Consider the following 25,325-nt stretch of genomic DNA (forward strand, 5'->3'; position numbering starts at 1 on the left):
GCCGCACCCCTGCATGCTGCACCCCAGCCCTGTATCTCACCCCACGGGCACCCCGCTGTACAGCCTCCTCTGCACCTGTGGGTGCAGCAAAGGCTAAAAAAAAACAAAACCCACAGGCTCCAGCGCGGCAGGGATGCACCCAGAGATCCCAGGCAGCCCCAGGCTGCCCGTGGCATCGGGACAGGACAAATGGTGTCCACACACAGTGAGAAGGAAACACTGTTTTATTGCCTGATTTAAGAGAGAGGTGAAACCCTGGGAGAAGCCCCATCCCCTCCCTGTCCTAGCCCAGCCTCCCCTCCAGCAGACCCTAGCACCAGCTGGGTGATGATGCAGTCGCTCTTCTTGTGCATGTGACAAAGGTGGCCTGGACATGTGTGCAGGTGAGAGGCCATACCGCTGCTTGCCTTGCCCGCGTTGACAGCACACGTGAGGGAGAGGCAGTACCTGCTACAACCCTGCCTGTGGGCTGCGGGGGCCAAGGGGCTGAAGCAGGTTTAGGTGGGCTGAGGTTCAACCGGTGCTCCCAGGGAGCTGGAGCCGCGGCACCAACCACAGCCTCATCCATTCAAAGTGCATCGCAAGGGAAGGCAGAGGGGAGAGGAGGTGTGGGGGAAGAAGCCTGCTCTCCTCCAGCACACTCCTCGTGATTATCCAGACGCATTCCCTGGTGGGATTCCTGCAGCCAGAAGCACCCGTGGCCCTGCTCCCCTGCTCTGATAAAGTGCATCCTCGCTGCTGCACGCCAGCCCAGCACACGGGTGCTCCTTGCCCAGCCTGGGCACCCCTGGCCCCACACCACAAAACCAGTGTCATTGCCAAGTGGTCCCACCGCAGCCCGGCTCGGTGCTTATCTTGCCCTGAAGAGATGCCTGCTAGCCAGTGGGCTAGGGCAGCTGAGCCTAGCTCTGCTAAGGGCCCCCCAGAGCAGGGCAGCTGCACCCCGGTCCTCTGCCATGCCAGGGCAGAGACAACACCCCCCCCCCCCACTTCGGTGGGGCAGGGGGCCACCTGGGCAGCGGAGGGGCAGTAAATCTCGAGTGCTCGGCCCAGCCACGCCAGCCTGCAGGGCTCAGTGCAAACGCGCTCGGTCCCTTTGGATTCCTCTGTGCCTTCCACCATCACTGGGACTGTCCTCGCTGTGGTGGAAGGAGCAGCGGGTGGCCCCGTTCTGGCACCTTAGCTCAGTTCACTCTTCAGGCACCCCCAAAGGTGCCTTTGCTTGGGGCAGGGTCTGCCAGACCCAGGCTCCCTGTGCCACGGGGTGCCCAGATCCCTCGCTCTTCATGGCTCCCTCATACCAACACGTTCACTTGCCCGTGCCCTTTGCCAGGGCACCCGCAGCACCCCTGCGGCCCTGGCCCTGCAGACGAGGGGCACCTGCCCCATAACCCCTGCTCCCCAGCACCCTTGCCCAGCTCAGGGACACAGCCATCCTCCGTGGACAAGTCCTCCTGGCCCTCTGCCCCACAGTGGCTGCATACCTGGTCAGCTGGGACTCTGTAACCCACGCTCTCACTGGCGCAGGAGGCCCAGGCTGTGCTGAACTGTCCTGGAGATCCTGGGGGTGCTGCCAGCTGCATCATCACGGACAGGCTGGTCCAAGCAGCCACCTGTGGAGCTACCTGTCCCAGCAGTCTCTCCCTGGCCACACCAAGCTTGGCCAGCCTGTCCCGTGGGGTTTCTCTGCAAGCAGCAGAGGCTGGCCAGCAAAGGTTTCCATTGCAGCATCCCTGCACGTAAGGGACGTGGGCAGTGGCAGTCACCAAGTGCCTGCTGGTAGCCCCCTCTGCTCCACACATGGGCCATCACTAGTCCATCTCGTCCTGGTCCTTCTGAGAGTGGTGGTGGTGCTGGGTGCGATGGCACAGGGGTGTCGCAGGAGGCACCGTGCTGGGTGCAGGCGGCAGCAGGGCACAGCGCTGGGGACAGCAGTGCCTCCGCCGTGCAGGAATCAGGACCCACCACAAGAACCCCCGCTGCCAGGGTGCAGGCAGGAGCTGGTGGGGCTGCACCACAGGCACCTCCTGCCATCCTGGTGTCTATCCAGGGGAAAACCCTCAGCCCAGCAGTGCGCACTTGGTGCCGGGCAATGCTTCACCAGCCCCAGAGTGGGGCAGAAATGGCAAACTGGTCCCATCAGCTCCACGGACAGTGAGATGGAGAAGGGGGACAGCCTGCAGCTCCACCATCCCCTTGGCTCCCTGCCCTCCCATCCGCCTCGTGACAGAGCAGAATGGGGACCGTTCCCCTCCTTGACCGTGCCGCTGCAGCTGCGGTTGGCAGCGTCATGCCCAGGAGGCTGCAGCCCGCCGGGCTGGCACAGCTCCATGGCAGTGCATGGCACAGGGCTGGCAGCGAAGCACGATCCAGGAGCAGAGGGGAATTTTGTGAGGGACAGTGCTAAGTCAGACAAGAGCCCCTGGGGAAAATCCCAACTGCTCAGCACAGAAAGGGCATCGGGGCACGTCCTCCTTCCAGACCCCCTGTGCAGGAGAGCCCCATGGCTACAAACTCCTCCCAGCGATGCTGTCCAGGCAGGGGAAACCCGACCTTGCTGAGCGCCCAGCATCAGTGCTGCCACACGCCTGCTGTCCACCTGCGTGCCAGCCAGACCCTGCTGCGTGGAGCCATCCCAACACGAGCCAGTAAGAGCAAAGAACAGTCTCAAGGATTTTGCTGAAATCTGGCATTTGCCCTGCAATGCCCTGCTGCTTAGAGCGTGCCAGCAGCAGCATCTCACAGACTGCACTTGAACCAGAGCCCAGCGTGCCAGAATGGGGCAGAGCTGCCTTCCCCGTGTTCGTGCTCACTAAAAAAGCAGCAGGTTCTCATGTGCGTGGGTGACCAGTGCAACCCCGTGACACCAGTGCCAGCACACCCACAGACAGGCCTGTGCTGTGTAGCTAAGCAGCGTGCTGCGTTCCCAGCACAGCAGCATGTGCGGATGCCCCAGCAGCTCTGGTCTCAGCTCTGTTCCTTTGGAGAGCCAGCGAGGTGCCGAAATGCTTTCCCTCCGCAAGGGGTGTGGAGGGGCAGGTGACTTTGGAGGAGCTACCAGAGACACTTGCCAAAAGGGACCTTTCCCTGATACCAGTCACAGAGTGCAAAGTAATTCCCAGTGTCAGGGTCACCCAATGCAAACAGACTGCTCCAAGATCATACCTGCTTTCCAGTTCTGGCACTGCTGGGACCCCGTTCTGCACAGTGCACCGGGGAGGTCTGCACTGTGACGAGGCTGGGTGTCCCTGGGGCTGCCGTCCCCTCCTTGCGCAGCCGATGCCGAGTGAGGCTCGTCCACCCTGTTCTGCTGAGACAGCCACGTTTGTGCTGGGGGGAGAGGGCTGAGGAGCAGACGGTGCAAGGGAAGGGCTCCGGGCCAGCTCTTCTCCTGCAGTAGAGGCTCCAGCGATGGCACGGCTGAGCCCAGCCCGGCTTCTCAGCTGCCTGGCCCTGGCAGGCTGTGAGAACCTAAACCCTCCCTGCTCCATGCAGCACTTGAAGGGACCAGTCACTTGTCTCCATGTTGGTTATTTTATCCTCTTGGCTCTGACCCCAGAGACAACAGGACTAAACGTGAGGCTCCCTAAGGGCTGCGAATACTGTCCCATTCCCACAGACCCTGCCACATCCCCAGGTTTGAAGATCCCATCTCTGATGATGGCATCCAAGCAGAAGTCTGAGATGGAGCCCCAAGTCCTTCCTGGCCTGCTGGCTCCCTTTCCCCTCCATGCAGACTGGGAAGCAGTGGGGTTTATAAAAAAAAAAAAAGAAAAGAAGAAAAAAAGGGGGAGGATTTCTGCAGAAAGAAAAAGGGGATGTGGCAATTTCTGTGGCTATGGCGACAGGGAACACTAAAGCCTTGGGCAACTTGGCCTATTGCATCTTTGGGCTCTTCTTAGCACTGACACACATGCTGCTGGGCAGGGCGAGCAACGGGGCTATGTGCTGCACTACGGATCCATGCCCTGCCCCGCAGATCCATGCCCTGCCCCGCAGATCCATGCCCTGCCCCGCAGATCCATGCCCTACAGATCCATGCCCTGCCCCACAGATCCATGCCCTACAGATCCATGCCCTGCCCCACAGATCCATGCCCTACAGATCCATGCCCTGCCCCACAGATCCATGCCCTGCCCCACAGATCCATGCCCCGCAGATCCATGCCCTGCCCCACAGATCCATGCCCTGCAGGTGCCTCCTCCTGGCTCCAGCCCCAGGCTCAGGCATTCCCAGGGCGCTGCTCCCCTCCTGCCCGGAGCAGCCGGCTCCCCCCCGCCTTGCTCAGCAGACAGCCCCCTCCACAGGACCATTCCCGGTGTCCCAACATGTTCGGCGGCGAAGGGCAGTGCTGGGCAGGGGTGACAAGAGAGGACCCAAGCTCCATGGAGTTCGGCAGTCCTGAGGGAGAGGGTGGCACATGCCAGGGCTGTACAAAACTTTTGCAATGAAGAGTGTGTGGAAAGGTTAAAACAGTTCCGAGATGTCTCAAAACCCTTCTCGACTGAGCCAGGCCTGGCTGGCACCTACCGACGCCTCCGCCACGGTCCGTGACCTGCTAGGAGCACCGTGTCCATCTGCAGAACATCTCACAGCAGGCCAGGCCCAGGAACGGCACTGGGGCCCCGCAGCCCCTTTATCTCTCTGATTTGACTTTGTACCTGAGGACCAGGTAAGCCAGGAGCCGCAGGATGATGAAGAAGATGCCCAGGATAAGGAAGTCCAGGTAGAGCTTGGCCTCCTCCACGTCCAGCTCCTGCAGGATCTTGATGGGTTTTTGGAAAGGGCAGAAGTCCTCGAGGCACTCCAGGTCCTCGCGCTCCATGGCATAGATGGTGAGAATGACGCCCTCGAAGCCGTACCTACGGCAGAGCACACCACCAGCGTCGCCATGTACCCCGGCAGCCCCATGCTCTCCCCAGCCCACGGGGACCCGGGGCAGGGAGCTTCTGGCCAGAGCACAGGGTCCTACCTGACGTAGGAGACATAGGAGCTCCACTGCAGGTAGGTGGGGATGGTCTTGAAGCTGACGAAGAAGCCCGAGAAGAGCAGGACAGGGATGGCAGTGACGGGTCCCACGAAGGTGGCCACCTGGGGAGCAGAGGCCACTGGGTGTCTCATCCCCATCCATAGGCACACGTTGCCCACCTACGGGCAACACTTCCCTCCACCCCTCCTCATCACGAGACCCCCTGCAGCTCTCCTCCCACCTCCACAGAGCAGGCAAAGCCGGGGCCCCAGCTGACCTGCAGGGAAGTGGAAGCAGCTCCAATTAGAAGCCCAAGGGACTGGGCCACCAGGGCCGTGGCGGTGGCCAGGGCAGAGAAGAGGAGGAAGCGCGTGGCTTCGGGTGGCTGGCCCGTCATCCAGTACACGATGCTGCAGTACGCGATGGGGCAGATCACCTGGAGAAGGGCAAGCAAAGAGACCACCCTGCTGGAGCCACGGCCACCCTCACCCCGCAGACCCTCCCTGGGGGCTGGAGGGCAGCAGGGACCCCTGAAAAGCCAGCCCAGGGTAGGGGGGTAGTCAGGCAATTGGCTGTGCCAAGGAAGGGCCAGCATCAGGGCCACTCCTCAGCCTAGCCAAAAGCTCACCTGGAAGGGCACATCTGCCATGGTCTTTGCCAGGTAATAGGCTTTCAGGCTGTACCAGTAGTTCAGGTGCTCTCGCAGGAACACAGACATCTCCTGGGGGACTGCAGGGGAGCAAGGAGTCAGCAGCCGGCAGTGCCCCGGGCTGTCCGGCCCCCGCTGCCACCTGCCCTGGTGCAGGCAGGCATGGTGCTGCGCTGGCACCGAGCAGCCTCCTGCCTGCGCCTCGAGCGGGTCCTCAAATCCCCCCCAGGGAAACGCGTCAGTGGCCCACGTGGGAACTTTCTGCATGGAAAAGTCAGCCTGGCTGGGGGGTTTTAGGCAAACTTTTTAAGGAAGTGAAAAGGGGCGAAGCAGCTGAAAATGCAGCCTCACCGACATTTTCCCAGCACAAAAAAAATCCCAGCATTCTGCTTTGAGCCAGCAAGTTCATCACAGCCAAACATTAAAGTGCAAAACTGCAATACACCCAAACAGAAGCCTTTCCCCTCTTTGTTTGGATTTTTTTTCCTCTCCTATTTCCCCTCTTTTGTCTAATTCATTTGTCTCCACCACACACCTCCCCGCAGACACGCTCCCACTCAGCCGGAGCTCCCCCTCTGCCCCAGGGGTCAGGAGTAGTGAAGGGGTGTTGGGGGGAAGGAGCCTCTTACAGGTGAGGATGGTGGGCATCAGCGCGGCAAACATCAGGAAGAGCATGGAGAAGAAGAGAAAGCCAGTGTTGTTGAAGACTTTGCCCGCGTCGTTGCCAATGTGCAGGTAGAGCAGCCCGATCAACACTCCGATGCAGATGTGGGACATGAATCGCAGGTGGGTCAGCACCTGCAGGCACGGAGGGTACCGGGCTCAGCAAGGCAGGGCAGCACCCCATGAGCGTCCCAGGGGAGGAGAGGACAACCTGCCTGCTCCTCAAGGGTGAGCCCCACGCCAGCCCACATTCAAGTCCGGTCTCTGCCTGCCCCCAGTGACCGACATGCCAGGCTCCATCCCTCCAGCCCTGGCCCAGCCTCCCCTGCCCTCACCGTGTCCCTTAGGATGCAGATAAAGGTTCTCTTGAAGAGGATGCAGAACTGGGTTGAAGTGCTGGTAGCAAACGTGTGGCTCTCGATGTGGTCCACGTCCTGCAAGTCAGGGACACGGGTCAAGCTCCCAACGCCGGGTCCTTGCTAGGACAGCACCCAAACGCTCCCAGGGAGCCCCCCGGGAGCCCCCTGGGTGAGAACAGGCACTGCCAGCACAGGGCTGTTGCTCAAGACAAGCAGAGGCTGGCTGAACACCTTCATGCTCCCCACCGTGTCCAAGGGGCTCTGGGCATCACAGCACACCTGTGCATCGTGGCGGGGAGGACCGAGGTGCCCCTGGGTGAGCATCCCGTTACCTGCCGCTGCTCGTCACCGCAGGAGGCTCTTCTTGTCCCCACTCACCGTCACACAGTGTGCTGGGCACGATGGATCTGCCTTGTCGGGGCTGCTCTTCTTCTCGGCCATGGTGCACATGCCATTCTGAACGGCACGGAACAGGACGGGGTTGAGGTCCCCATACTCTCCTGAGGCCACCTCAATAACTGTGGAGAAGAACAGGACCCCTGAGAGGTGCTGAGCCAGGCCTCACCATCACTTTGCTCCACCTGCCTAAGCCTGTGACCCCGTTGGGGCCGGGGGGTGGGAGCCCAGCACAGCCCCCACCCTGCAATGCTGCACCACATGGTAGCCCTGCTCCCTGGGCATCCCAGGGGAATGCCAGGCAGCCCCCAGGGCTTGGGCACTGGGTTTGGACCTTTCCACCCTCTGCTTCCCACCGCGGCCCCAGCTGGGGCAGAGGCACTCACTGAAGTCAGCGGGGTTGTGGTATGTGGGGCAGTGGAGGCCAAGACCCTTCAGGTAGGGGATGAGGTTGGTTACGATGCCTTTGAAGATGCACTGGCCCTGGCTCAGGATGTACAGCTGCAAGAAAAAGCCAGGATACAGCGGGTGCAGAGCAGCCAGGAGCACTGCTGCTGGCTCCCACCCACCTCCCCGTCCTAGGGTGACACGGGCCACCCCTGCCAGACCCCGGCCACCAGGGCTGTGCGCCATACAAGCCCCAGGACAAATGCCTGCAGCCTGTCCCTCCCACGGCCTCTCTCCCTGGGTCTTGGGGCCAGAGGGACCCTGCCCACCCACCCGAGGCATCCCGTGTCCCAGCCCAGCCCAAACCTTGTCAAACATCTCAAAGAGCTTGGCGCTGGGCTGGTGGATGGTGCAGATGATGGTGCGCCCACCCTGAGCCAGGGACCGCATCAGGGAAACCACCTGGAAGCAGGAGGCACTGTCCAGACCGCTGTGGCCACGCAGGATGGGGCAGAAGAGAAAGAGACAGCAGAGAGAGAAAGGGAGAGTTGAGGGGAGCACATCCTAAAGATGCCCCCGCTTGCCTCCCCTTGTGGGCACCCTCCTCTCAGATGGGTGGAGAAAGGCACCCCTGCGCAGCCCCCACCCTGCCCTCTGGGAGCCCTGGTGGGCACAGCCACATCCCCCCTCAGGTCTTGCATCCCTGCGGTGCTCAGAGGGTGCCAGCCACACTGGTGTCCCCCAGCAGGGGAAGGTGCTGGGGAGCCCCGGCTGCGGCCTCACCTCGTGGGCTCATCGAAGAACATGACGGGAGGGTTGTTAACCAGCTCCAGGGCGATGGCCAGGCGCTTGCGCTGGCCCCCCGACAGCGAGATGGTGCGGGTGTAGGAGCACTCCAGCAGCCCCAGCGCCGTCAGGATCTCGTTCACCTGCGAGACAGCCTCATTCACCATGAGCTCCCGTGGACCCTCATCCCATACCTGCCACCTCCCTTCAGACCTCCTCTGCTGGCAGCCTCTCAGCATCCCCTGGTCCCCTCAGGGCCCTCCCATCCCTACTCTCCCCATCTTGGGGAGAGATGAGGGGGCCTGGCCCCATCTTCCTCTGCACTTACCAGCTCCTTCTTCACCTCCTGCTTCTCACTCAGCTTCAGGTTAGCAGAGACCTGCCAGGAGAGGGTGGGCAGAGACACGGTTGTCAAATGTAGGAAACACAATCGCCTGCACCATGGCCCTGTCCCTGCCCAGCCAAGGGCTCAGGATGCAGGGAGCAAGATCAGCAGGATTTTGTTCCCGTGTGCCGGAGCCCTTGGAAAAGCCTGATGGAGGACACAGCCCGCGGGGTGCCCCAGCACCAGGCTGCCCGGCTCCTGCGTCGCTCACCATCATAGCTTCCAGCACGGTGAGGTGTGGCAGGAGCATGTCATCTTGCATGATGTAGCAGGACATCTTGCGGAAGGTCCGCAGGTCCCGCGGCCGGCCGTTCACCAGGATCTGGCCCTTCATGCCAGTCTCCCTGCGGGAAAGAGGCGTGGGGGAACGTAGCAGAGCCCCCCCAGCCCTGCCCCCCCGGCCCCGCCGGCTGCCCCCCAGCCTCACCTGTAGCCAGCCAGGATGTTCATGAGCGTGGACTTCCCAGCACCCGAGGGCCCCATGATCCCAATGAGCTCCCGCTGGCAGAACTTCCCTGACAGGCATTTGAGGAGAGTCTTGTACCCTGGAGGGAGAGAGCAGCGTGCGTTTGCTTTCCAGGGACTGCGATGCCATCCCAGCACCTGGGGGACCTCAGGACCCCCGTGCGTCATGCCAGGGGCTACGTGTGCCTGGAGACTGTCCGTGCCAGCGTGCCCGAGGCTACAGCCACAGCAGCTGTCATTTCCAGCATGATCCCTGTGACCCTGGTCCTTGGCTGACCCCACCAACTTCCAGCACCGAAGAAGCACATGCCCTGGATCACAGCAAAGACCAGGGAAATCCCTGGGTCAGGGCACGTGGCTGCTAAGGAAGATCACCCAGCTGTGACATTGGTCCTGGGCGTGTTGTCACATCCTGGTCCCCATGGCCGGCGGAGAGGGGCAGCAAGAAGCTGGGTAGCATGGGGCAGGCAGCGTCCCCGAGCCCGCTGCGTCCCCAGCGGTTGCCTTCATTGGCATTCATGCTGTGACACCCGGCAGCAGCCACTGCTAATCAGACCTGGAATTATCTCTGCTTTAAATGCAGCTGATTAGCATTTTCTGGCAGAAGGAACATGATGTGTCGGGAGTAGGGAACAGGCACAGCCTCAGGCTCTCAGGAGCTGCCCCCAAAGCACAGCCCGAGCAGGAAAGCGAGAGTATAAGGGTGCTAGGACCACGGTGAGCCACGGACCAAACCTGAGCATCTTCCTGCTGGAAATATGCCCCCCCCAGCCCCTGCCACACTGTGGTGGCACTGGTGTTGGGCTCGGGCAACACACCCGTCTCCTGCCCACAGGCTGGGGCAAGCCTCAGGGCCAGACCAGCTCACGGCCCTAGTACCACGCTAGGTGGGCATCCCTCTGGCTTGTCCATCCTCAGGACAGGGGTCCGGCACCCCAGGCTCCCGGTTCCTCCTCTGCACCCCTTGGAGTCAGGCACCCTCCATCCAGGAGCGCCCGCAGGCAGAGGGGCAGGGAGGGTCTCGTGGTTTAACCCTGGCTGGTAACGAAGTGCCACACAGCCGCTCCCCCCAGCCAAGAGGGATGGGGAGGAGAATCGGAAAGGAACCTAAAACCCGAGGGTTGAGATAAGAACAATTTAATAATGGAAATAAAATAAACCGATCATAGTAATAATGATTATAATGAAAAGGAGGGAGAAGGAGAGAGGAACAAAATCGAAAGGGAAGGGAGAAAAGAAAACAAGCGACGAACAATGGAATCGCTCACCACCCGCTGCCCAGCTGGTCCCCGAGCACCGAGGGGCTGGGCACGGCCAGCTCCCCCCAACCTCTGTACTCAGCTTGGCATTCTATGGTATGGACTAGCCCTTTGGCTAGTTTAGGTCACCCGTCCTGGCTGTGTCCCCTCCCAATTTCTTGTACCCCTCCAGCCCTCTCCTGGCAGGGGCTGAGGAACTGACAAGTCCTTGACTTAGGATAAACATTACCCAGCAGCAACCAAAAATATCCGCGTGCTATCAACCTTGCTCTCACAGCAAATCCAAACCAGCGCTGCACCAGCTAATGAGAAGGACATTAACTCTATCCCGGCTGAAAGCAGGACGGAGGGTCAGGAGGGGAGGGCAGGGGGCTGTGCATGACGACAGCAGAGCCAGCATGCCCAGCAGCCCCCCGGCGCATCCCAGCACCACGCACGCAGCTCCAGCACCGCGCATGCTGCTCACGTCGGCGCCACTGCAGCTTGCGCAGCGGTTACTTGCGTTCATTGACTGCCAGTAACCTCCTGCCTCAGCAGCCGGACGGATCCTGCGGGCTGTGGCCAAAGGCACCGGGAGCTCCCCGCCAGCTCCTCCACCTGTGCCTGGCCTGGGGGACAGGACAGACCCTCCTGCTACCACCCCAGGGTCCCAGCACCCTTCGGCATGCTCCTATCCTGTCTAGCTGCCCGTGCCTTTCCCCCTCCACCCCTGCAGGGCACTAGCCCGCTGGCAAGCAGCTGGTCCCCAGGACTCCTGGGTGCTACAGCACACTCTGCCCCGAGGAACCCATGGTTGTGCCGCAGCTCCTTATCCTGGGATGCTTCCTCAGCATCCCAGACAAACAGGCAGACCTCATCCTGGGGGGCGTCGGGGCTGGTCCCACTGTCTTTCAGTGCCTCAGTTTCCCTAGCCTGCTTGGGGAGAGGGTCTGAGGCCCCAGCCGGTGCTCCTGGCCGGCAGGGCACCTCGCTGAGCAGCCCTGCGCCCTTGGGCTGCTCACCCCAGGCCCCCGCTCATCCCTGCCTGCCTTCAGCTTCTTGCAGATCAGCCCCCCCTCCCTCTCATGGGGCTGCCTGATTGGCATCCCATTAACCGAGAGAGCTAATTAAAGCAGACTACCACCCACCAGCCACCATCTGCCTCCCCTCTCCCCTCCCTGAGCTCCTGGCCAGAGCCGCATGCAGGAAAGCGGCCGGTGGCCCCAGCTGCGGGGGGCTGCTGGAGGGGAAATCCCCCCCGAACCACACGTGTCGGCCTTGCCAGGCTCGGGGCCGGGGCACCCCTTGGGGTCTCCTGTGTCGGCACGTCACGCCAAGCCATCATACCCCAAACGACAGTGCTGGGGAGACTCATCCATCCCGGCTGCCCCTCAACCAGGCTGCCCCATCTGCCCCATGCACCCCCGTTCCCCAGGACGCGATCCGCTTTCCTCCTGCCCTCCACTCATCGGCCCCAGCACCGGCCATGGCGTGGCTGCAAACAGCACCGGGCGCATCGGACGGAGCACGGGGCCGGGCAGCCTGGCCCCCCCAGGCAGCCCCCGCCGCCGCAGGGGCCAGCAGCTCCAGCAGCTCCCGCTGTGGCTCCTGCGGGAAGCCCTGCTGCCACGCACCGAGGCGAGCTCCCAGCAGCAGAGAGCTGAGGCACTCTGTGCTTGCAGAGGCTGGAGCAGGAACTGGCAGAGAAGCAATAAATCCAGCAGAGAGGCAGATGCTGGGGGCTTGGGTGAGATCAAGGCACACGGAACGGGAGAGGGATGCGCTAGCCCTGCAGGTCCCCTCCCCTGCCCTTCTCCAGCCAGCAGCTCCTACCTCTCTTCCTCCACCAGGAGCCTTCACGCACAGAGTAGGACAGGTCAATGAACTCAATGTTGACAGCCGAGCGCTTCGGGAGGTGGGAAAACCTCTGGGCCTCTGTGATGTGGTTCTCTACCTTCTTCAAGTGGGTGGTGAGGAGCGGGGCATCTGGGGGGCTGGCGTGGCACACCGTGTCCTCCAGGGCAATGGAGACACATGCGGGATCCATACCCTTCTCCGCCATCCTGCCGCTCTGTGGGAAACGCACAGGGATCAGCTCACAGCGGGCCCTTCTCCCAGGGACTGCAGGGACCAGCCCACAGCCAGTCCTCCCACACCCTTTCCCACCAGCTCCAGCTCTTGTTGCTCATGTCCACCCCGTGATGTCTGGCACCTACAGCTGGATGAAGGATGGACCTGGCCAGGGCAGCAGAGCCTGCAGCAAGGGGCTCATGACAAGAGGCAGCTGATCAGCTCCACAGTCAATAATTCATGTACCTCCTGCAGCTGGGTCCAGCTCTGGCACCGGGGCTGGCAGGCTGCTCAGCTGCCCTGGCCCTGCTGCTGCTCGGCTCCCTGCTCCATTCCTGTCCACCCTGGTGGGCACAGGACGGGAGGTGGGAGAGCTGATGTTCTGCCCTCAGACAGGGACACCCAGCTGTGCCTGGACGTCCCTAAGGGCTCACAAGGAACCACCGCTGCCTGGCCTGGCCAGGGGACACGGGTGCAGGGGCCCAAGCAAGCAGCTTGTTCCAGGCAGTTTCTCGGACAAAGCACGCTGTGCCTTACCCAGGCTCTTAGGACAGGGCAGTCCTGGCTCTGGTAGACCCTCGGCGGGTGCCCAGGGTCCCCATGGGCTCACTGGGACAGACCGAACAGAACAGGGAGGGGGCCCTGCTAGTGCCAACCCTTCCCTGCCTCCCTTGGCTCATCCCACCTTCCCAGCTCTTACCAGCACAGCCTCAGAGATCAGGCCAGTACTTAACTGGGACCATCGCATGATGCTCACACGCGCACCTGCCCAAACACTCCGTCTCGGCGGTGTCTCCTGCCTGCAACCCTCCCCACAGCCGCCTGCAGCACAGCCAGGCTCGTCCCCACTTGGCCTGAGGGCTCTGCGGTGCTGGGTGATGCTAAGCCAGGCAGGGTGGGGAGCACCCTAACCCCAGGTCCCACTGCAGCACCAGGGAGGGAGCTGGGGGTCCCCGCAGCACAGGGAGCCCGAGGAGGCTGGGCCCAGCACCCACCTCGCCTCCAAGGCTGGGGTCCTAATGCTTCGCTAACCTACATTTTGCTGAGCGCAGGCTACAGGCGGCTCCTGGCTGCAGCTGCAATGCACACACAGGAGCCCTTGGATAGGGAAGCGGGATCCTCCCGGATCCTCCCAGATCCCAGCCCTCTCCCGCCGCTGCGGACAGAGCCCTTTCAGGGCTGGATGAAAGCCAGCCCGGGGAAGGAGAACTGCGGGGTCCCAGCCCTCAGCCCCCCCACCGCCCGCAGCCGCAGGGTCTGGGCACAGCGGGGATGGGCAGCTCGGGGATGGGGGGCTCGGGGAGCGGGGGGGACACCCCAGGCACAAGGCGCCCTCGGGCTCACCTTGACTCCTTGTCTGGGCGTTACAAGGAGCGCTAAATCCCGCAAGCCGCTCGCCCGGCTCAGCCCAGCCCCGGGGCCGGCGGTTGGGGGGGGGGGGGGGGGTGCGGCTCGGCCGAAGGATGCTCTGCCTTCATCCCGGCTCCGGGGGGCAGGGGGTCCCCGGGGCGGGGGTCCCCAGGGCAGGGGTCCCCAGGCTCACCTGGCGGACTGCGGCTCCTCTCCCCAGCAGCGCGGCCGTGCCTCCGCCGCAGCGCCCCCCGCCTCTCCCTCCTGCGCAGACAAAGGGGCGATGCCCGCGGCGGGGGCTGGGGCGCGGCGCGGACCCCCGGCCGGGCGGGGGGCGCTCAGCGCCGGGAGCCGGGCGGGGCGCTGCCCCCGCGGGTCCCCAGCCGGGCTCCGCTCCCCATCCTCCGCAGGGCTGCGCTGGGCGGGGGGTCCGACCCCCAGCGGTGGCTAGCAGCCCCCCGGGCCCGGCTGCTCGACCGTGCCCCTCTCCGCCAGCTTTGTCCCTCCTGCTGCTGCTGCTGCTGCTGCCGCTGCCTGTCGGGGCGGCAGGATGGGCTGCCCAGCGCTGCCAGGCAGAGAAAAAAATCCTCTTAAAGGGACAGGCCCTATTTCCCCTCCCTGCAAGCCAAGAAGGCCCCGAGCAAGCCGAGCGCACCAGCCTGGGGCTCGCAGCCCTGTCCCTGCCACCCTGTCCTCGAACACCTCCACACCACCCGCTCGCGTACAGGACAGAGCCCACCACCCCGCTGCCACTGTCAGCCCAACCCCCGCCAAGCCCAGCACCCCCTAAATCCGCTCCTGTCCCCCCCTCAGCCCTGCACTGACCTGGGACAGGTCACCCCCATGGGAGCACAAGCGGGGGCTGCAGCAGAGCACTGCCTGGGACCCCCACAGCAGACAATGGGAGCCAGGGCTGGGGGGTTACAGCCAGCTGCAAAGGGCCTTGATAGGAGGGTGCCCCCCACCCCCCCACCCCACCCCCGGCTTTACCCCAGCACACGGTCACCTCTGCAGCTCATCATGTGGGACTCGCCCCCCCCCACACACTTCCACCCCCCGCAGCACCATGCCTGGCTCCAGCCTCGATGTTACTCACACCTCTCACCCACCACGGCACTTAAACGCGAAAGACATATGGAAATGAGTGGCACTAACAAGAGTATTAATTAAAAACCCATCTGTTGAGCCAAGGAAAGCTTTCCCCTCCCACAGCCAGCCTTGGGCTGGGACAGAGCTTGGGGCAGAGATCTGGCGCCTTGGCAGAGCCGAATCCAGCCAGAAGAGAGACTGTGGGGCAGGGCAGCCCAGAGGCTGGGCGAGCGGAGGGCACGAGGAGGTGGCCGTGGAGCCACGCTCCACGCAGAGGTCTTAAATCATCTCCTCATGGAACAAAAGGCACGCTGGACCCATCCAGTCTGCTCTGCACTCAGCATCCTGCCTCCCACCCCCAGGGCACTCGCCCTCAGCCCAGGCCCACTCTGCACAGCACAGCTGTGCTGCCCTACAGGTGGGCACCAGCAGGGCCCGGGTAGCCCCCCTGGGTGCTACAGCTCCTCCTCAGCGGCTTGAGGCTGAGTCAAGAGCCCCCGAGATTCAGCTGGTGGCCATACAGCAGCTGGCAGGTGCTGCTACAGCATCCTGCTGGGCTAGTGTTCCAAGGTGGAAGGCAGCAGGGATGGGAGGCCAGTGCCCAGAAGGGCTTGGTGGCCAGTGCCATGGGCACATTCAGCATCCATCTGGTTCCCAGCTAGGGCCTTCCTACAGTGGCCTTGACCATAGCCATGTGGCCCATGGTGGCTGACATGGTAGCAGGGGCAGAGGGAGCCTGTCCTGGCTCCGTCATGTATGTCCAGGGCTCCAGGGACAGAGCAAGCAGCAAAATTTCTTTGCATGACAGGAAAGCCTGGATGATTTCCTGTAAACATTTTAATTACCCACGGTGGTGCTGCTGGTCCTTCAGCTCCACTGGCAGCCCCATCACACTTGCTCCAGACCACCTTCCTCTCCTTCCCTGGGAGAATAAAAATTCTGGCTTTTCCAGTGCTGCTTCAGAGGGAGCCAGGGCGGTCCCCAGGGGGCACAAGGCTGGGTACCAGCATCAGCACCAATGCAACCCACTGAGCATTGCCACAGTGAGAAGTGAAGGGCTAGTGGGGACAACAAAGAGTTTAGGGAGGGAAGCCTGGTCAGAAACCCACCCCTGAGAAGAGAGGTGGCGCAGCACAGGGTTACAGATGTGCCCGAGGTAGCTGCTCCTGCTAAGGGCCACGTTAATAGCAGCCACGCACAGGCTAACAACCCCCCCGGTAGGCAGTGAGGGGCCACAGCCTCAGCTCCCTTCTTCAGTGCCTGGAAGGAGTCACTGGGAGGCCACACTCCAGGTCTTTTTCTCCAGCTACAGGACCAAAAAGGGCCCTGCTGTGCTCAGGACACCCCCATTGCACCTCCTTACCCATCTTGGCTGCAGAGCATCAGCTGCCATGCCTCTTTGTGTCCCCCAGAAGTCCCTGGGGAAAGGGGCTCAATGACTGCAGATCCCTGGCAGGAGCATCCCTTGCAGCCAGCGTGTGGACCAGGCCATGGGAGAGACCTTCCCCCCCACGCTGGCTGCTCTGGCCTCTGGTGAGGCTGTAGGGCGGTTTGTCCCACTGTAACACTTGATTCCTCAGCAAGGGGTGATGCAGCCCTGGCCAGGCTGCTCTGCCCTGAGACCCCTGCCCATGGTGTCGGGACAGCGGGCAGACCCCACACTCCAGCTGTGCCCGGTGCCTGCAGCAGGCACAGAGGGCAGATCCACCTCTCAGCCCAGAGCCTGGCCCGCGCGGGAAATACCTGGCAGGGAGAAATCATACCCTGCAGCACAGATGGGACAGACATGTCTGCAACAGGCACTGGCACGCACGCTACCCGCCTCCCCCCAAAAGGGGACACAAGCCTCCTCTAGGAAGCAGCCGGACAAACGGAGGCTGAAACACCAACACGCCCAAGCCCAGCTGCAGGAAACCCACGCAGCTCCCCAGCGCCTGCTGCTCCCAGAGCATCATCCCCCGCTGCTGGGGAGCCACGGCACGGGGCCGGGCAGGAAGGCAGCCCTGCAAGGGAGTTTGTCCAAACATCTCATCTCCTCCGAGACGGCAGCCTTGGGACAGACAGAGCTTATGGAAGGAGGGCAGCGATGGAGACACGTGGCGAAGGGAAGCAGACATCCACGGTGGAAGCCTCCCTCGGCGTGGGGCCAGTGGCCACTGCCCCGGATGGCCCAGCTCTACCCGGAGGAAGCTGTAAGGAGAGGCAAGAGCCAAGATTTTGAGCTGTTTGGCAGCTCCCAGTTCTCAGCCCCAACCCTTCCCTGCAAAACAGCGAGACGAGCTCTTACCGGAGGTGGGCAGCCGCTACTGGGACTCACCGCATGGGACGTGGCAGTCGCACTCGCAGATGTTGCAGCGCAGGAACCAGCGTGCCCAGCCCGAGTGCTTGGTGACACAGGCCGAGATCTTGATGCAGCCACGGTTGAGGAAGGCTCCCAGGTGGGCCTGGGTGCTGCAAGATGAAGAGCACGTCCCGGTAATGTCCCGCTCGTTGATCTCAATCCGACCTCGCAGGCAGATCCCTGCAAGAGCATGCCACAGGGTGCCCACCAGCCCTCCCACAACGGGCTAGGGCTAGGGGCAAAGAGGGATCGGAGCCGCCCTGCCGCCCCTCCCCATGCGGGCAGGTCCCCCCTCGGGCTCAGCAGGGCCCCCAGCAGTACTCACGGAGGCAGGTGGGCTTGGGGGTCCAGCGGCCGTCGGACTGGCAGGCGCTGGCTGGGTCCCCCAGCAGCAGGAACCCGGGCCGGCAGCGGTACCGCACCACTGAGCCGACCCACCAGTCGTTGCCGTACACCACCGAGTTGAAGTCCGCTTCGGGTCGCCCGCAGTTCACTGGGGACAGGGAGGTTCCCGTGGGCAGTGCGGGGGCAGCAGCACCCTGTGCAGCCTGCTCGGCAGAGCGGCAGCCCGAGGGGACGCACCCACACGAGGTTGTGGGTCCCGGGTGAGGACCAGGGGGCTGGGCAGGATCTGTGGGTGCCCCAGGTTGCGTTCCAAGGACCGGGATGCTGGAGAGACTCCACGCATGTGTGTGTGGCACAAAACCTGCCCTCCCCAGGCTGGCTGCACCAAGCCCTGCAGCCCCCTCCACCCCTCCCACCCCCCAGTCTCCCCGCTCTGGCTGTACCTCTGCAGAAGGACTTGTAGCCCAGCCAGCAGCAGCTGCCATTCCCACACTGGCTCCTCTTCAGCTCCTTGTGCTTCCCCTTGCAGCCCCCCAAGCAGATGGGCGCCGTGCCAGACCAGTAAGTATCCAGGTCTCCTGGTGCCACAGGGAGCAAGGCAGAGCAGGGCTGGGCGGGGGGCTGAGGACCACCCTTCCCATCAGCTCCTCAGCGACCTGCAGGCAGGTGGTACAAGCCCAGCAAAGGCTCGCCTCAGCGCACCCCCAACCCTGGCTGCGGCGAGGAGTGCAGCCCCCAGCAGCCCCCAGCCCCTGCTTCCCCCGAACCAAGCCTCGGCACAGGGATGTGACGAAGGCCTTGCTCCCTGCTGGGGAAGACTGGTCCAGCCAGGTGCCAGCAGCTCGGGGGCACCCTGTAAGCCCCCCTCTTCCCCCAAGCAGCCTGTTACCTTCTGGGTCCTCGCAGAAGACCAGCACGACCAGCACGGTGAGGAAGAGGAGGCCCAGTCCCATGGCACACGCTCTGCCCTCCTCCCCTTGCCCCTCAGATCAGAAGCCCCCTCTCTGCTTGCCCAGGAGAAAGTGAACTGGGTTTCCATACACACATGACAGGGGACGCTGCAGGACATGGGGGAAGGGAGGAGACGTTCCCTTTAATGCCAATCCTCTTCCCAGCGCCTAATCCGGCAGATTACCCTCCTTGAAGCCGGTGTTTAAAGGGACAACTCCTGCCAGCCACCGCAGCCTCACCTCCGCTCCTGACACCTAAGCACTCACGTCGCGCCGGAGCCCAAGAAACGCAGGCACAGCGGTGGCTTTGGCAGCAGCACCACGAAGCCCGCGTGTTGGAAAGAGGGCCAAGCCGGGAGTGCCATGAATGCAAAGCTGGCAGGAGGCCCTTCTCTCGAAGGTCTCCTTGGCCCAGCTCTGCCAAGCAGCAAGGAGCAATGGCCAGGCAGCGGCAGGGGAGGCATCGCACGCTGGCAGCCCAGGGACACCCTCCCCAGGGCGAGCAGCACCCCCCTGCAGAGCCCGCTGCCTCCTACCCTGCCTCACCCCAAGCACAAGGTGCCCAGCAAGTAGCCCCAGCTGCGTTTCACTGGCCCATGGGAGGCCACTGCGTGCACGTCCCTGGAGACTGCAGTACCGGGGCGCAGGAGTGTGCGCTGCCCTTCACACATGGATCCAGCCCCCAGGAAACCTTCCCAAAACCTGCTGCAGGCAGCTCTGCCCACTTCATCCCTGCTCCTCACCCAGCCCCTGCGTACGGCAACTGCCGGGCACGCTGTCCCTCGCCCAGGGCGCAGGGCTAAGGGGCTGCTCTCATCACCTCGTCCCAAGGGCACGGCCACGAATCACACCCACAGTTTGCAATTAGAAAGCCAGCAGATGGCCAAGGGTTTAGTATAAAGTGATTTCCTCCACTAACCTGGAATTCCAACATCTTTTCCTGAACTGCTTGAGAAAGAAAGTGAAGGGCTGAAAAAGGTCAGCGTCCCGCCCAGGAGATCAACAAGGCAACCCCCTGCCTCCGCTGGGGCACATCACCTCCACACCCAGGGCAGTGAGCACACAGTGTCACCCCAGGGACACCAGCTTCACACCCGTCCTCCTCCAAATAACTCAACAAAGGGCAAGCTGGCTCTGCTCACAAGCCCAGGCTCCTCTAGATTAAAAAAATGACATTGCAGGGCAGCTGACATTCACGCCCCGTAGGAGGCAGCAAAAAAAATCAAACTCCCATCAGGACAGCAGGGAACAAGAGTGCCAGAACTAAACCTGGCCTCCCAGTGCCACCTCTGGGGGTGCGGAACACCACGCTCTCCAAATCAGTCGCCAGCTGCACCAAACGGCAGCACTCGGGACATGCCAAGAGATGCTGGCAGCTCTCCAGTGCCCACCTCCCACACCGCAGGCTCAAGGTAACTCCGTCCCGTCCTCTCCTCACAACGTGCCACAGCTGGCAGGGATGGGGCCGAAGCAGACACCAGACACCGGGTGGCCTGGCAGTCTGACTTTTATTTGTCTTGCCAAAGTACACTTCGCCCAGCCAGCAGCCCAAACCCCAATGTGGGGAGGAAACCCAGGAAAGGACAAAAGCAGCAAGAAGCTCCCAAGCCCCCAGTGCCGTGGGGCAGCAGTAGCCTGCAAGGGACAGCACCTGCAGCCCTCTCCCTGCAGCCACCAGTGCAGTGTAATGGCATCAGTGGCGCAACCACCACCAACAGCACCGGCTGAATGACCTCGGAAAGATGATGTGCAGGGAAGTGCTGGCGAGGGCGGAAGGAGAACACGCCATCCCTTGGAGAACAAAGTATGGCTGGGGGATAACAGGCCTGCAAACAGAGCCTCCCAGGGAAGAGGCTTTAGCCGCAGTGCCTGCTCAGCACACCATCCTGCCTGGGGAGATCCTAGCTGAGGACCAAGGCTCAGCCAGGGCTGACGACTTAGCTGCACAGCAGCAGGGACCACGTCACCCGAGTGACCAGGATGGGGAGGCCGGTGTCAAGCTAAGGCCAGACCTCCTGGGTGGCTGGGAGAGGCTTGCTAGTCCCTAATCCCTAAAAGGAGGAGCGAGACAGCTCCTCCAGCTCAGATCACTTGACCCACAACTGGAAGCAAGCTGCCCTTCCCCTCTCCCCGTGCCGACCCGAGCCAGCAGCCAGCGAGGCTGGGGCAGCTAAGCCAGCTGCAGGTAGGTGAAGACAAGCACAGCCCTCTCCCCCAGGCGCTCCCCAACTTCCCCCACCAGCCCATCCCACGGAGGCCCAAGTTTTCCTCATGCAGAGAGCCAGGTGAGCACCTCACACGATCTGGATGCCCAGCTCCTCAGCCGTCTTCTGCAGACGGTCCATGACGTTCTCCTCCAGCTCCACAGCCAGCCCACCAGGTGCTGCCACCTGCTCCTCTGAGGATGTGCCGGCCATGACATAATACACAGTCTCACTCTCCCCGTGCTCGTTGGTCCGGTTCACCACACGGATGATGGGGTTGGCCAGGGTGCCTGGTTCTTGCTCCGATGACAGCGCTGCTCCTGGGAAGGCACTCGGCCGTGCTGGCTCAGGGTTGTCAGGAGAACAAGGGGCTGGACGCAGTGGGGCCACTGGCAGCTCAGTGATACGGTTCTCCACCACGGGAGCCTCTGCTGGGGCCTCCAGAATAATGCCCTGCAGGTTGCCCTCACCCTCAGACAGCACCACACACTCAGCTGAGCCATCCAGTGCCTCCCCCCGCTTCTCCCGGTCCTCCAGTAGCTGCTCTGTCAGCTCCACGCTCTCGTAACGTACCAGCTGCAGCCTCATGTAGCCATCCTCATGTTCCTTGTACCTGAGCAGAGACAGGCGGGGGTGATGGAGCCAGTCACACTGCAGCCCCCTCCCAAGAGACAGGTCTGAAGCAGCAGCCAAGGAAGGAGCCCTATATTCTAGGTTCCAATGCCCGGTGCTACACTGACAATACTGGGCAAGTAAGATAAAAACTCTTCAGCCCCTACCCCTAAAAGCACATCCATGTGGCAGCTCCTGAGCTCTCTGCCAGGCCCCTGTCATTTCCCAAGCCCATCTCCTTCTACCACTCTGCTTCACTGAGTGTTTGAAGTCCCCCAGCTTTTAGGCTGGGGAAACCCTTTGGAGTTTCTTAGGGAAAATGCAGCAGAGGCATGTGTCAAGAGGTCGATCTGCTCTAGAGCAGGACACCTGCACCTGGCCCCTGCCAAGCTCAGAAGTGTCCCGCCAGATGCAGCTGCGGTGGCACCACTGCTGTCTTTGCCTCTAACCTCTGATCCACTGCTGGAACTGTCACCCGGCACCGCCCTGTCGCTGTGCCAGACCCCACCGAACGCTTGCTGCCCAGTGCCTCCCAGCCACTGGGAAATGGGTCTGGAGCACATTACAGGCAAACATCAGAGCCCAAGCACTGCCGGGTCTCTGCTCCAGCAACACACAGGATGCAGCTCCAGCTGTCTCTTGCACTACAGAGGAGGTTGGGAAGAGGTAAGGATGGGCAGTACCTGAAGCGAGGATGCCCCGAGGGCCATCTGAACTGGTGTTTCTTCTTGAGGTGGACAGTGAGGTTGCTTCCACGTGTGAAGCACTTGTCACAGACATGGCACTTGTACCGGGGCTCTGAGTCACCCTGAAGGGCAGAGAGAGGGATGTGAACACCCCATTCCCTGATGAGAGGGCCTGGTACCCGCACATCTGCATGGAAGGAGGAACCAGGTTCTCCGAGAGGACTGACATGAGGTATCATTGCAGCAGTAAGAGAGGAATGCAACCTGACCTCACGTTCCTACAGCCCTGCTCAGCCTAGGCCACTTCACGTGCCTTTAGCTTTTTTCCCTCATGCTTCTGTACAGCATACTGTACTCAGTGGTTCTCAGCCTCGCTGGGAGCGAGTACACGCCAGAACATCCCTCTGCTCCCTTCCCACCTCATGGACTTTCCGGTAGTGCAGTTTGATGGAGCAGAGGGAACGTGCAGTGAAGCTGCAAGACTCAAGCTCGCAGTGATAGGCTGGCTCCTTGCTGTGCGTGTCCAGATGTTTCCTCAGGTCAATGAGATTCTTGCAGCTAAAAGGAAATTATAAGGGAGCAAAGCTGAATACCGTGCACACACACATGCTTCCAGGTGCTTCTCTGTCACCAGTCTGGGAAGACGGAAAGCCCCAGTCCTCACCTGTAGTCACAGTAGTCACACTTGAATGGCCGCTCCTCGCTGTGCCGAAAACGAATGTGATTGCGCAGAGAAGAGGGCAGCGGGCAGGTCATGTCACACAGAGGGCACTTGTAATAGTTCACTGTGTGAAAGAATGGGTGGGAAACATTATCACAAAGCAAGGGGGAGCACACACTCCTCAGCATCTCAGTTGGGAGAAGATGCCTTTACTCACCATGGTTCCTCATGTGGTCACGGAGCAGCCTCTCTGTGGCAAACCTCTTAGAGCAGAGAGAACACTGAAACCTCTGCTCTGCAGCATCGGGACCAGGAAGAAAGGGGCAGTGGCGGTGGTGGTGGTGAGAAAAGAGATCAAAGCAGAGAGAACAGCACAAAGAACAGCAAGCGAGAAAAAGAGGTAGTTACGGTGGAGCTGGGAACTCTTCTCTCCAGGCAGAGAGAGCAGACACTGACTACAAAGCCAAACAAAGAACTGCTTGCAAAGACTGATCTGCCTCCCTGTGCTGCCAGTGCACAAACTGGGGAGCAACCATCACACGCACACATCACCAGCACAGCATAAGGGAACTCAGCAAGCAAATCCCAGTGGTGCTGCAAGTGCCCAGCTGTCCCTACAGGACAAACACCTCTGGCTGCAGCACTGTGAGCCATGTGCGGCCTTGTCAGCCTCCAACCCTCCCGTGTCCGCAAGATGACACCTCCCAGAGATTCATCAGTGTGAGTTCCCAGCCATCAGAGAAGCCAGGCTGTTTCCAAGCACGCCTGTGCCCTTTGCTCGTAAAGAACAGGCAATGGCCCAACCAGAGGACTGCTCACAACCCACTCCTCCCCTGCCCGCAGGAGCTCACGGTCCAGTGCAGTCTGACGTCGAATGTGGTCAAAAAACTTGGTGTTGTTGGCGAACATCCCCCCACAGGTAGGACAGGCCACCACCTTCTCCTGTGTGTGGCTGCGCAAGTGTTCCCGCAGTTTGCAGCGCCCCTTGAAGGTGCAATCACAGTCTAAACAAACAACAGAATGCCATTAACATCCTCCACACATGGGCCGTGATCCACAATCTGACTGAATAGCAGGATTCTTGCTTTTGCTTTGACTAGCAAGGATCAACTCCCTCCTCCAAAAAGCCCCCAGAGCAGGGTCACAGCAGGATGAGATCACTAGTCTACAGCTGTTGTGGGCCACCCCCCCCGTAAGTGGCTAAGACAATTGCACAAACACAAGAGAGAGAAATTACTGAAAGAAATAAACTGGAACCTTTTCTTCTAGGTACTAATTAAATATAAATGAAAAGTTCAATATTAAGCACTCAACTGGATCCCCTGAAGGAAACTCTACAGGAACATTTCACTGTTAGGACCATGCACACATATTTTTTAAGTTCAAGATGCTCTCTCTGAAACTCTGCCAAGGAGCGCAGAGCTCTCCTGTACAACATTTGCAATCCAGCCCTGTGCACAGCTGTCTAGAGAGACCTTGCATGCACTCACTAACCTTTCCAGCCACAGAGGACCACATGGTTCTCCTTCCCTGCTGCCTTGTACTCTGAACAGAAGCTGTGATCCTCCACGTGCCGATAGAACCACTCGGGATTATCAAATGATCTCTGTTGAGGAGCAAGGACAGACAAAATGGGGTGAAGAGATCAGCATGAGCTGGCTCAGCCAGAACACAACGGATGCTTTCACCCAGGTACGAACAGAGCTGGCAGGCAGGCATGCAGGTGAGCTACAGGACAGGAGCAGCTCTCCTTCCCTTGGCTGCCCCATCACAGGTAACATGTAGTAAAGTGAACCCGGGTCCCCTGCTCTCACCTCACAGTACTCCCACAGGCACAGAAAATTCTCCTGGATCTCAGGGATGATATTGCGGCTCTGGAAGTCCAGCTGGCAATGGCTCACGTCTGACTGGCTCTGCAGGGCCCGCAGCCCCCACTGCTTCAGCTTGGTGTGGTAGCAGTGGAAATAGACGTGGCGAATGAGGTCAGCTGAGCTCTCCGGGGAACAGAACCCGCATTCCTGCCACAAACACGTGTATTCCTCTGCAACACAAACAGGAAATACACAGGCCGTAAAGGTCTGAGGGAAACTCTCCAAGTAAAGCTCAGGTTCCCGCAGAGAGCGAGAAACACCACGGATTTTTTGCCCCAAGGTTCCGCTTCTGTGCCCGGCAGCGCTCCTCGGAAGGAGGACGATTCTCTCACAACGACCCACCTGGGGGAAAAAGGAGGGCTCCGGGCCCGGGCTCCTTACCGAGAGGGTCCACCTCGTCCCGCTGCTCCCCGGGAAGGTGCTGCTGCAGGTGCTGGGCTACGTGCTCGCAAAACTCCTCCATCTTCGAGGCCACGTAGGTGCACGCCTCCCACTCGCACTGCAGCACCAAGGCCCCCTTGCCACCGGCCTTGGCGGGCGGCATGGCCGGGCCCGCCGGCCCTGACGGGCAGGGCACAGACGCCGAGGGGCCCTCTCACCGTCGCGGCCACCCACCGGCCGAGGCGGGCCCGGGCGCTGTCGGGCAGGGCCCGGCGGGGCCGGGGCTGAGCCCCGGGGCCCGGTGGCGGGGCAGGGGGAGCCGCGCAACCCCGCCTCGCTCGCTCACCCGCCCCGCGCCCGCCCCTGCCCCGCCGGGGGGCGCCGCAACCCAACGGACCGCGCCCGCCCGCCCAATAGCAGCCGGCCCCGCCGAGCCGCCGACCAATCGCCGCGCAGGACCCGGCCGCG

General features: G+C 61.8%; 3 protein-coding genes across 4 annotated transcripts; all 3 read right to left on the reverse strand.

The window, feature by feature from the left end:
* Positions 1-206: 206 nt before the first annotated feature.
* Positions 207-15,757, reverse strand: ABCG4 (ATP binding cassette subfamily G member 4). Its single transcript, XM_055728535.1, has 16 exons — positions 15,652-15,757; positions 13,911-14,282; positions 12,131-12,368; positions 9,022-9,139; positions 8,806-8,938; positions 8,538-8,588; positions 8,207-8,352; positions 7,790-7,913; positions 7,423-7,537; positions 7,019-7,158; positions 6,617-6,715; positions 6,248-6,416; positions 5,598-5,698; positions 5,247-5,405; positions 4,973-5,091; positions 207-4,862 (listed from the first exon to the last, which is right to left on the reverse strand). The coding sequence occupies exons 3-16, from the start codon at positions 12,357-12,359 to the stop codon at positions 4,637-4,639; spliced, it is 1,929 nt and encodes a 642-aa protein (XP_055584510.1). The 5' UTR covers positions 12,360-12,368; positions 13,911-14,282; positions 15,652-15,757; the 3' UTR covers positions 207-4,636.
* Positions 15,758-16,331: 574 nt separating this feature from the next.
* On the reverse strand, positions 16,332-18,663 carry LOC106631250 (CUB and sushi domain-containing protein 3-like). Of its 2 annotated transcripts, none has more exons than XM_014280733.3 (5): positions 18,382-18,660; positions 17,936-18,070; positions 17,473-17,640; positions 17,094-17,327; positions 16,332-16,996 (listed from the first exon to the last, which is right to left on the reverse strand). In XM_014280733.3, exons 1-4 carry the CDS (start codon positions 18,443-18,445, stop codon positions 17,110-17,112), a joined length of 585 nt encoding a protein of 194 aa, XP_014136208.1. In that variant the 5' UTR covers positions 18,446-18,660; the 3' UTR covers positions 16,332-16,996; positions 17,094-17,109. The 2 variants fall into 2 exon arrangements, with proteins under 2 accessions (XP_014136208.1, XP_027662616.1); XM_027806815.2 differs by having other exon boundaries at positions 16,882-16,996; positions 17,124-17,327; positions 18,382-18,663.
* A 1,268-nt stretch (positions 18,664-19,931) lies between these two features.
* On the reverse strand, positions 19,932-25,193 carry HINFP (histone H4 transcription factor). The gene is made up of 9 exons (XM_005440194.4): positions 24,858-25,193; positions 24,420-24,646; positions 24,100-24,211; positions 23,457-23,609; positions 22,823-22,900; positions 22,609-22,729; positions 22,364-22,502; positions 21,942-22,066; positions 19,932-21,259 (listed from the first exon to the last, which is right to left on the reverse strand). The coding sequence occupies exons 1-9, from the start codon at positions 25,018-25,020 to the stop codon at positions 20,737-20,739; spliced, it is 1,641 nt and encodes a 546-aa protein (XP_005440251.2). The 5' UTR covers positions 25,021-25,193; the 3' UTR covers positions 19,932-20,736.
* Positions 25,194-25,325: the final 132 nt, after the last annotated feature.

The sequence above is a fragment of the Falco cherrug genome, chromosome 17 (genome assembly GCF_023634085.1).
Source record: "Falco cherrug isolate bFalChe1 chromosome 17, bFalChe1.pri, whole genome shotgun sequence".
NCBI classification, from domain to species: domain Eukaryota; kingdom Metazoa; phylum Chordata; class Aves; order Falconiformes; family Falconidae; genus Falco; species Falco cherrug.

Coding starts and splice junctions, on each gene's coding strand:
- LOC106631250 (XM_014280733.3), bottom strand. CDS start 18,445: ATGGGACTGGGCCTCCTCTTCCTCACCGTGCTGGTCGTGCTGGTCTTC. Junction 18,071..18,381: donor CTTCTGCGAGGACCCAGAAG/GTAACAGGCTGC, acceptor CTGTGGCACCAG/GAGACCTGGATACTTACTGG. Junction 17,641..17,935: donor CTACAAGTCCTTCTGCAGAG/GTACAGCCAGAG, acceptor CCCTGTCCCCAG/TGAACTGCGGGCGACCCGAA.
- HINFP (XM_005440194.4), bottom strand. CDS start 25,020: ATGCCGCCCGCCAAGGCCGGTGGCAAGGGGGCCTTGGTGCTGCAGTGC. Junction 22,503..22,608: donor TGTGACTACTGTGACTACAG/GTGAGGACTGGG, acceptor ATTTCCTTTTAG/CTGCAAGAATCTCATTGACC. Junction 22,067..22,363: donor ACTACCGGAAAGTCCATGAG/GTGGGAAGGGAG, acceptor TCTGCCCTTCAG/GGTGACTCAGAGCCCCGGTA.
- ABCG4 (XM_055728535.1), bottom strand. CDS start 12,359: ATGGCGGAGAAGGGTATGGATCCCGCATGTGTCTCCATTGCCCTGGAG. Junction 9,140..12,130: donor CTCCTGGTGGAGGAAGAGAG/GTAGGAGCTGCT, acceptor CTCTCCCTCCAG/GGTACAAGACTCTCCTCAAA. Junction 7,538..7,789: donor TCTTTGAGATGTTTGACAAG/GTTTGGGCTGGG, acceptor TTTTTCTTGCAG/CTGTACATCCTGAGCCAGGG.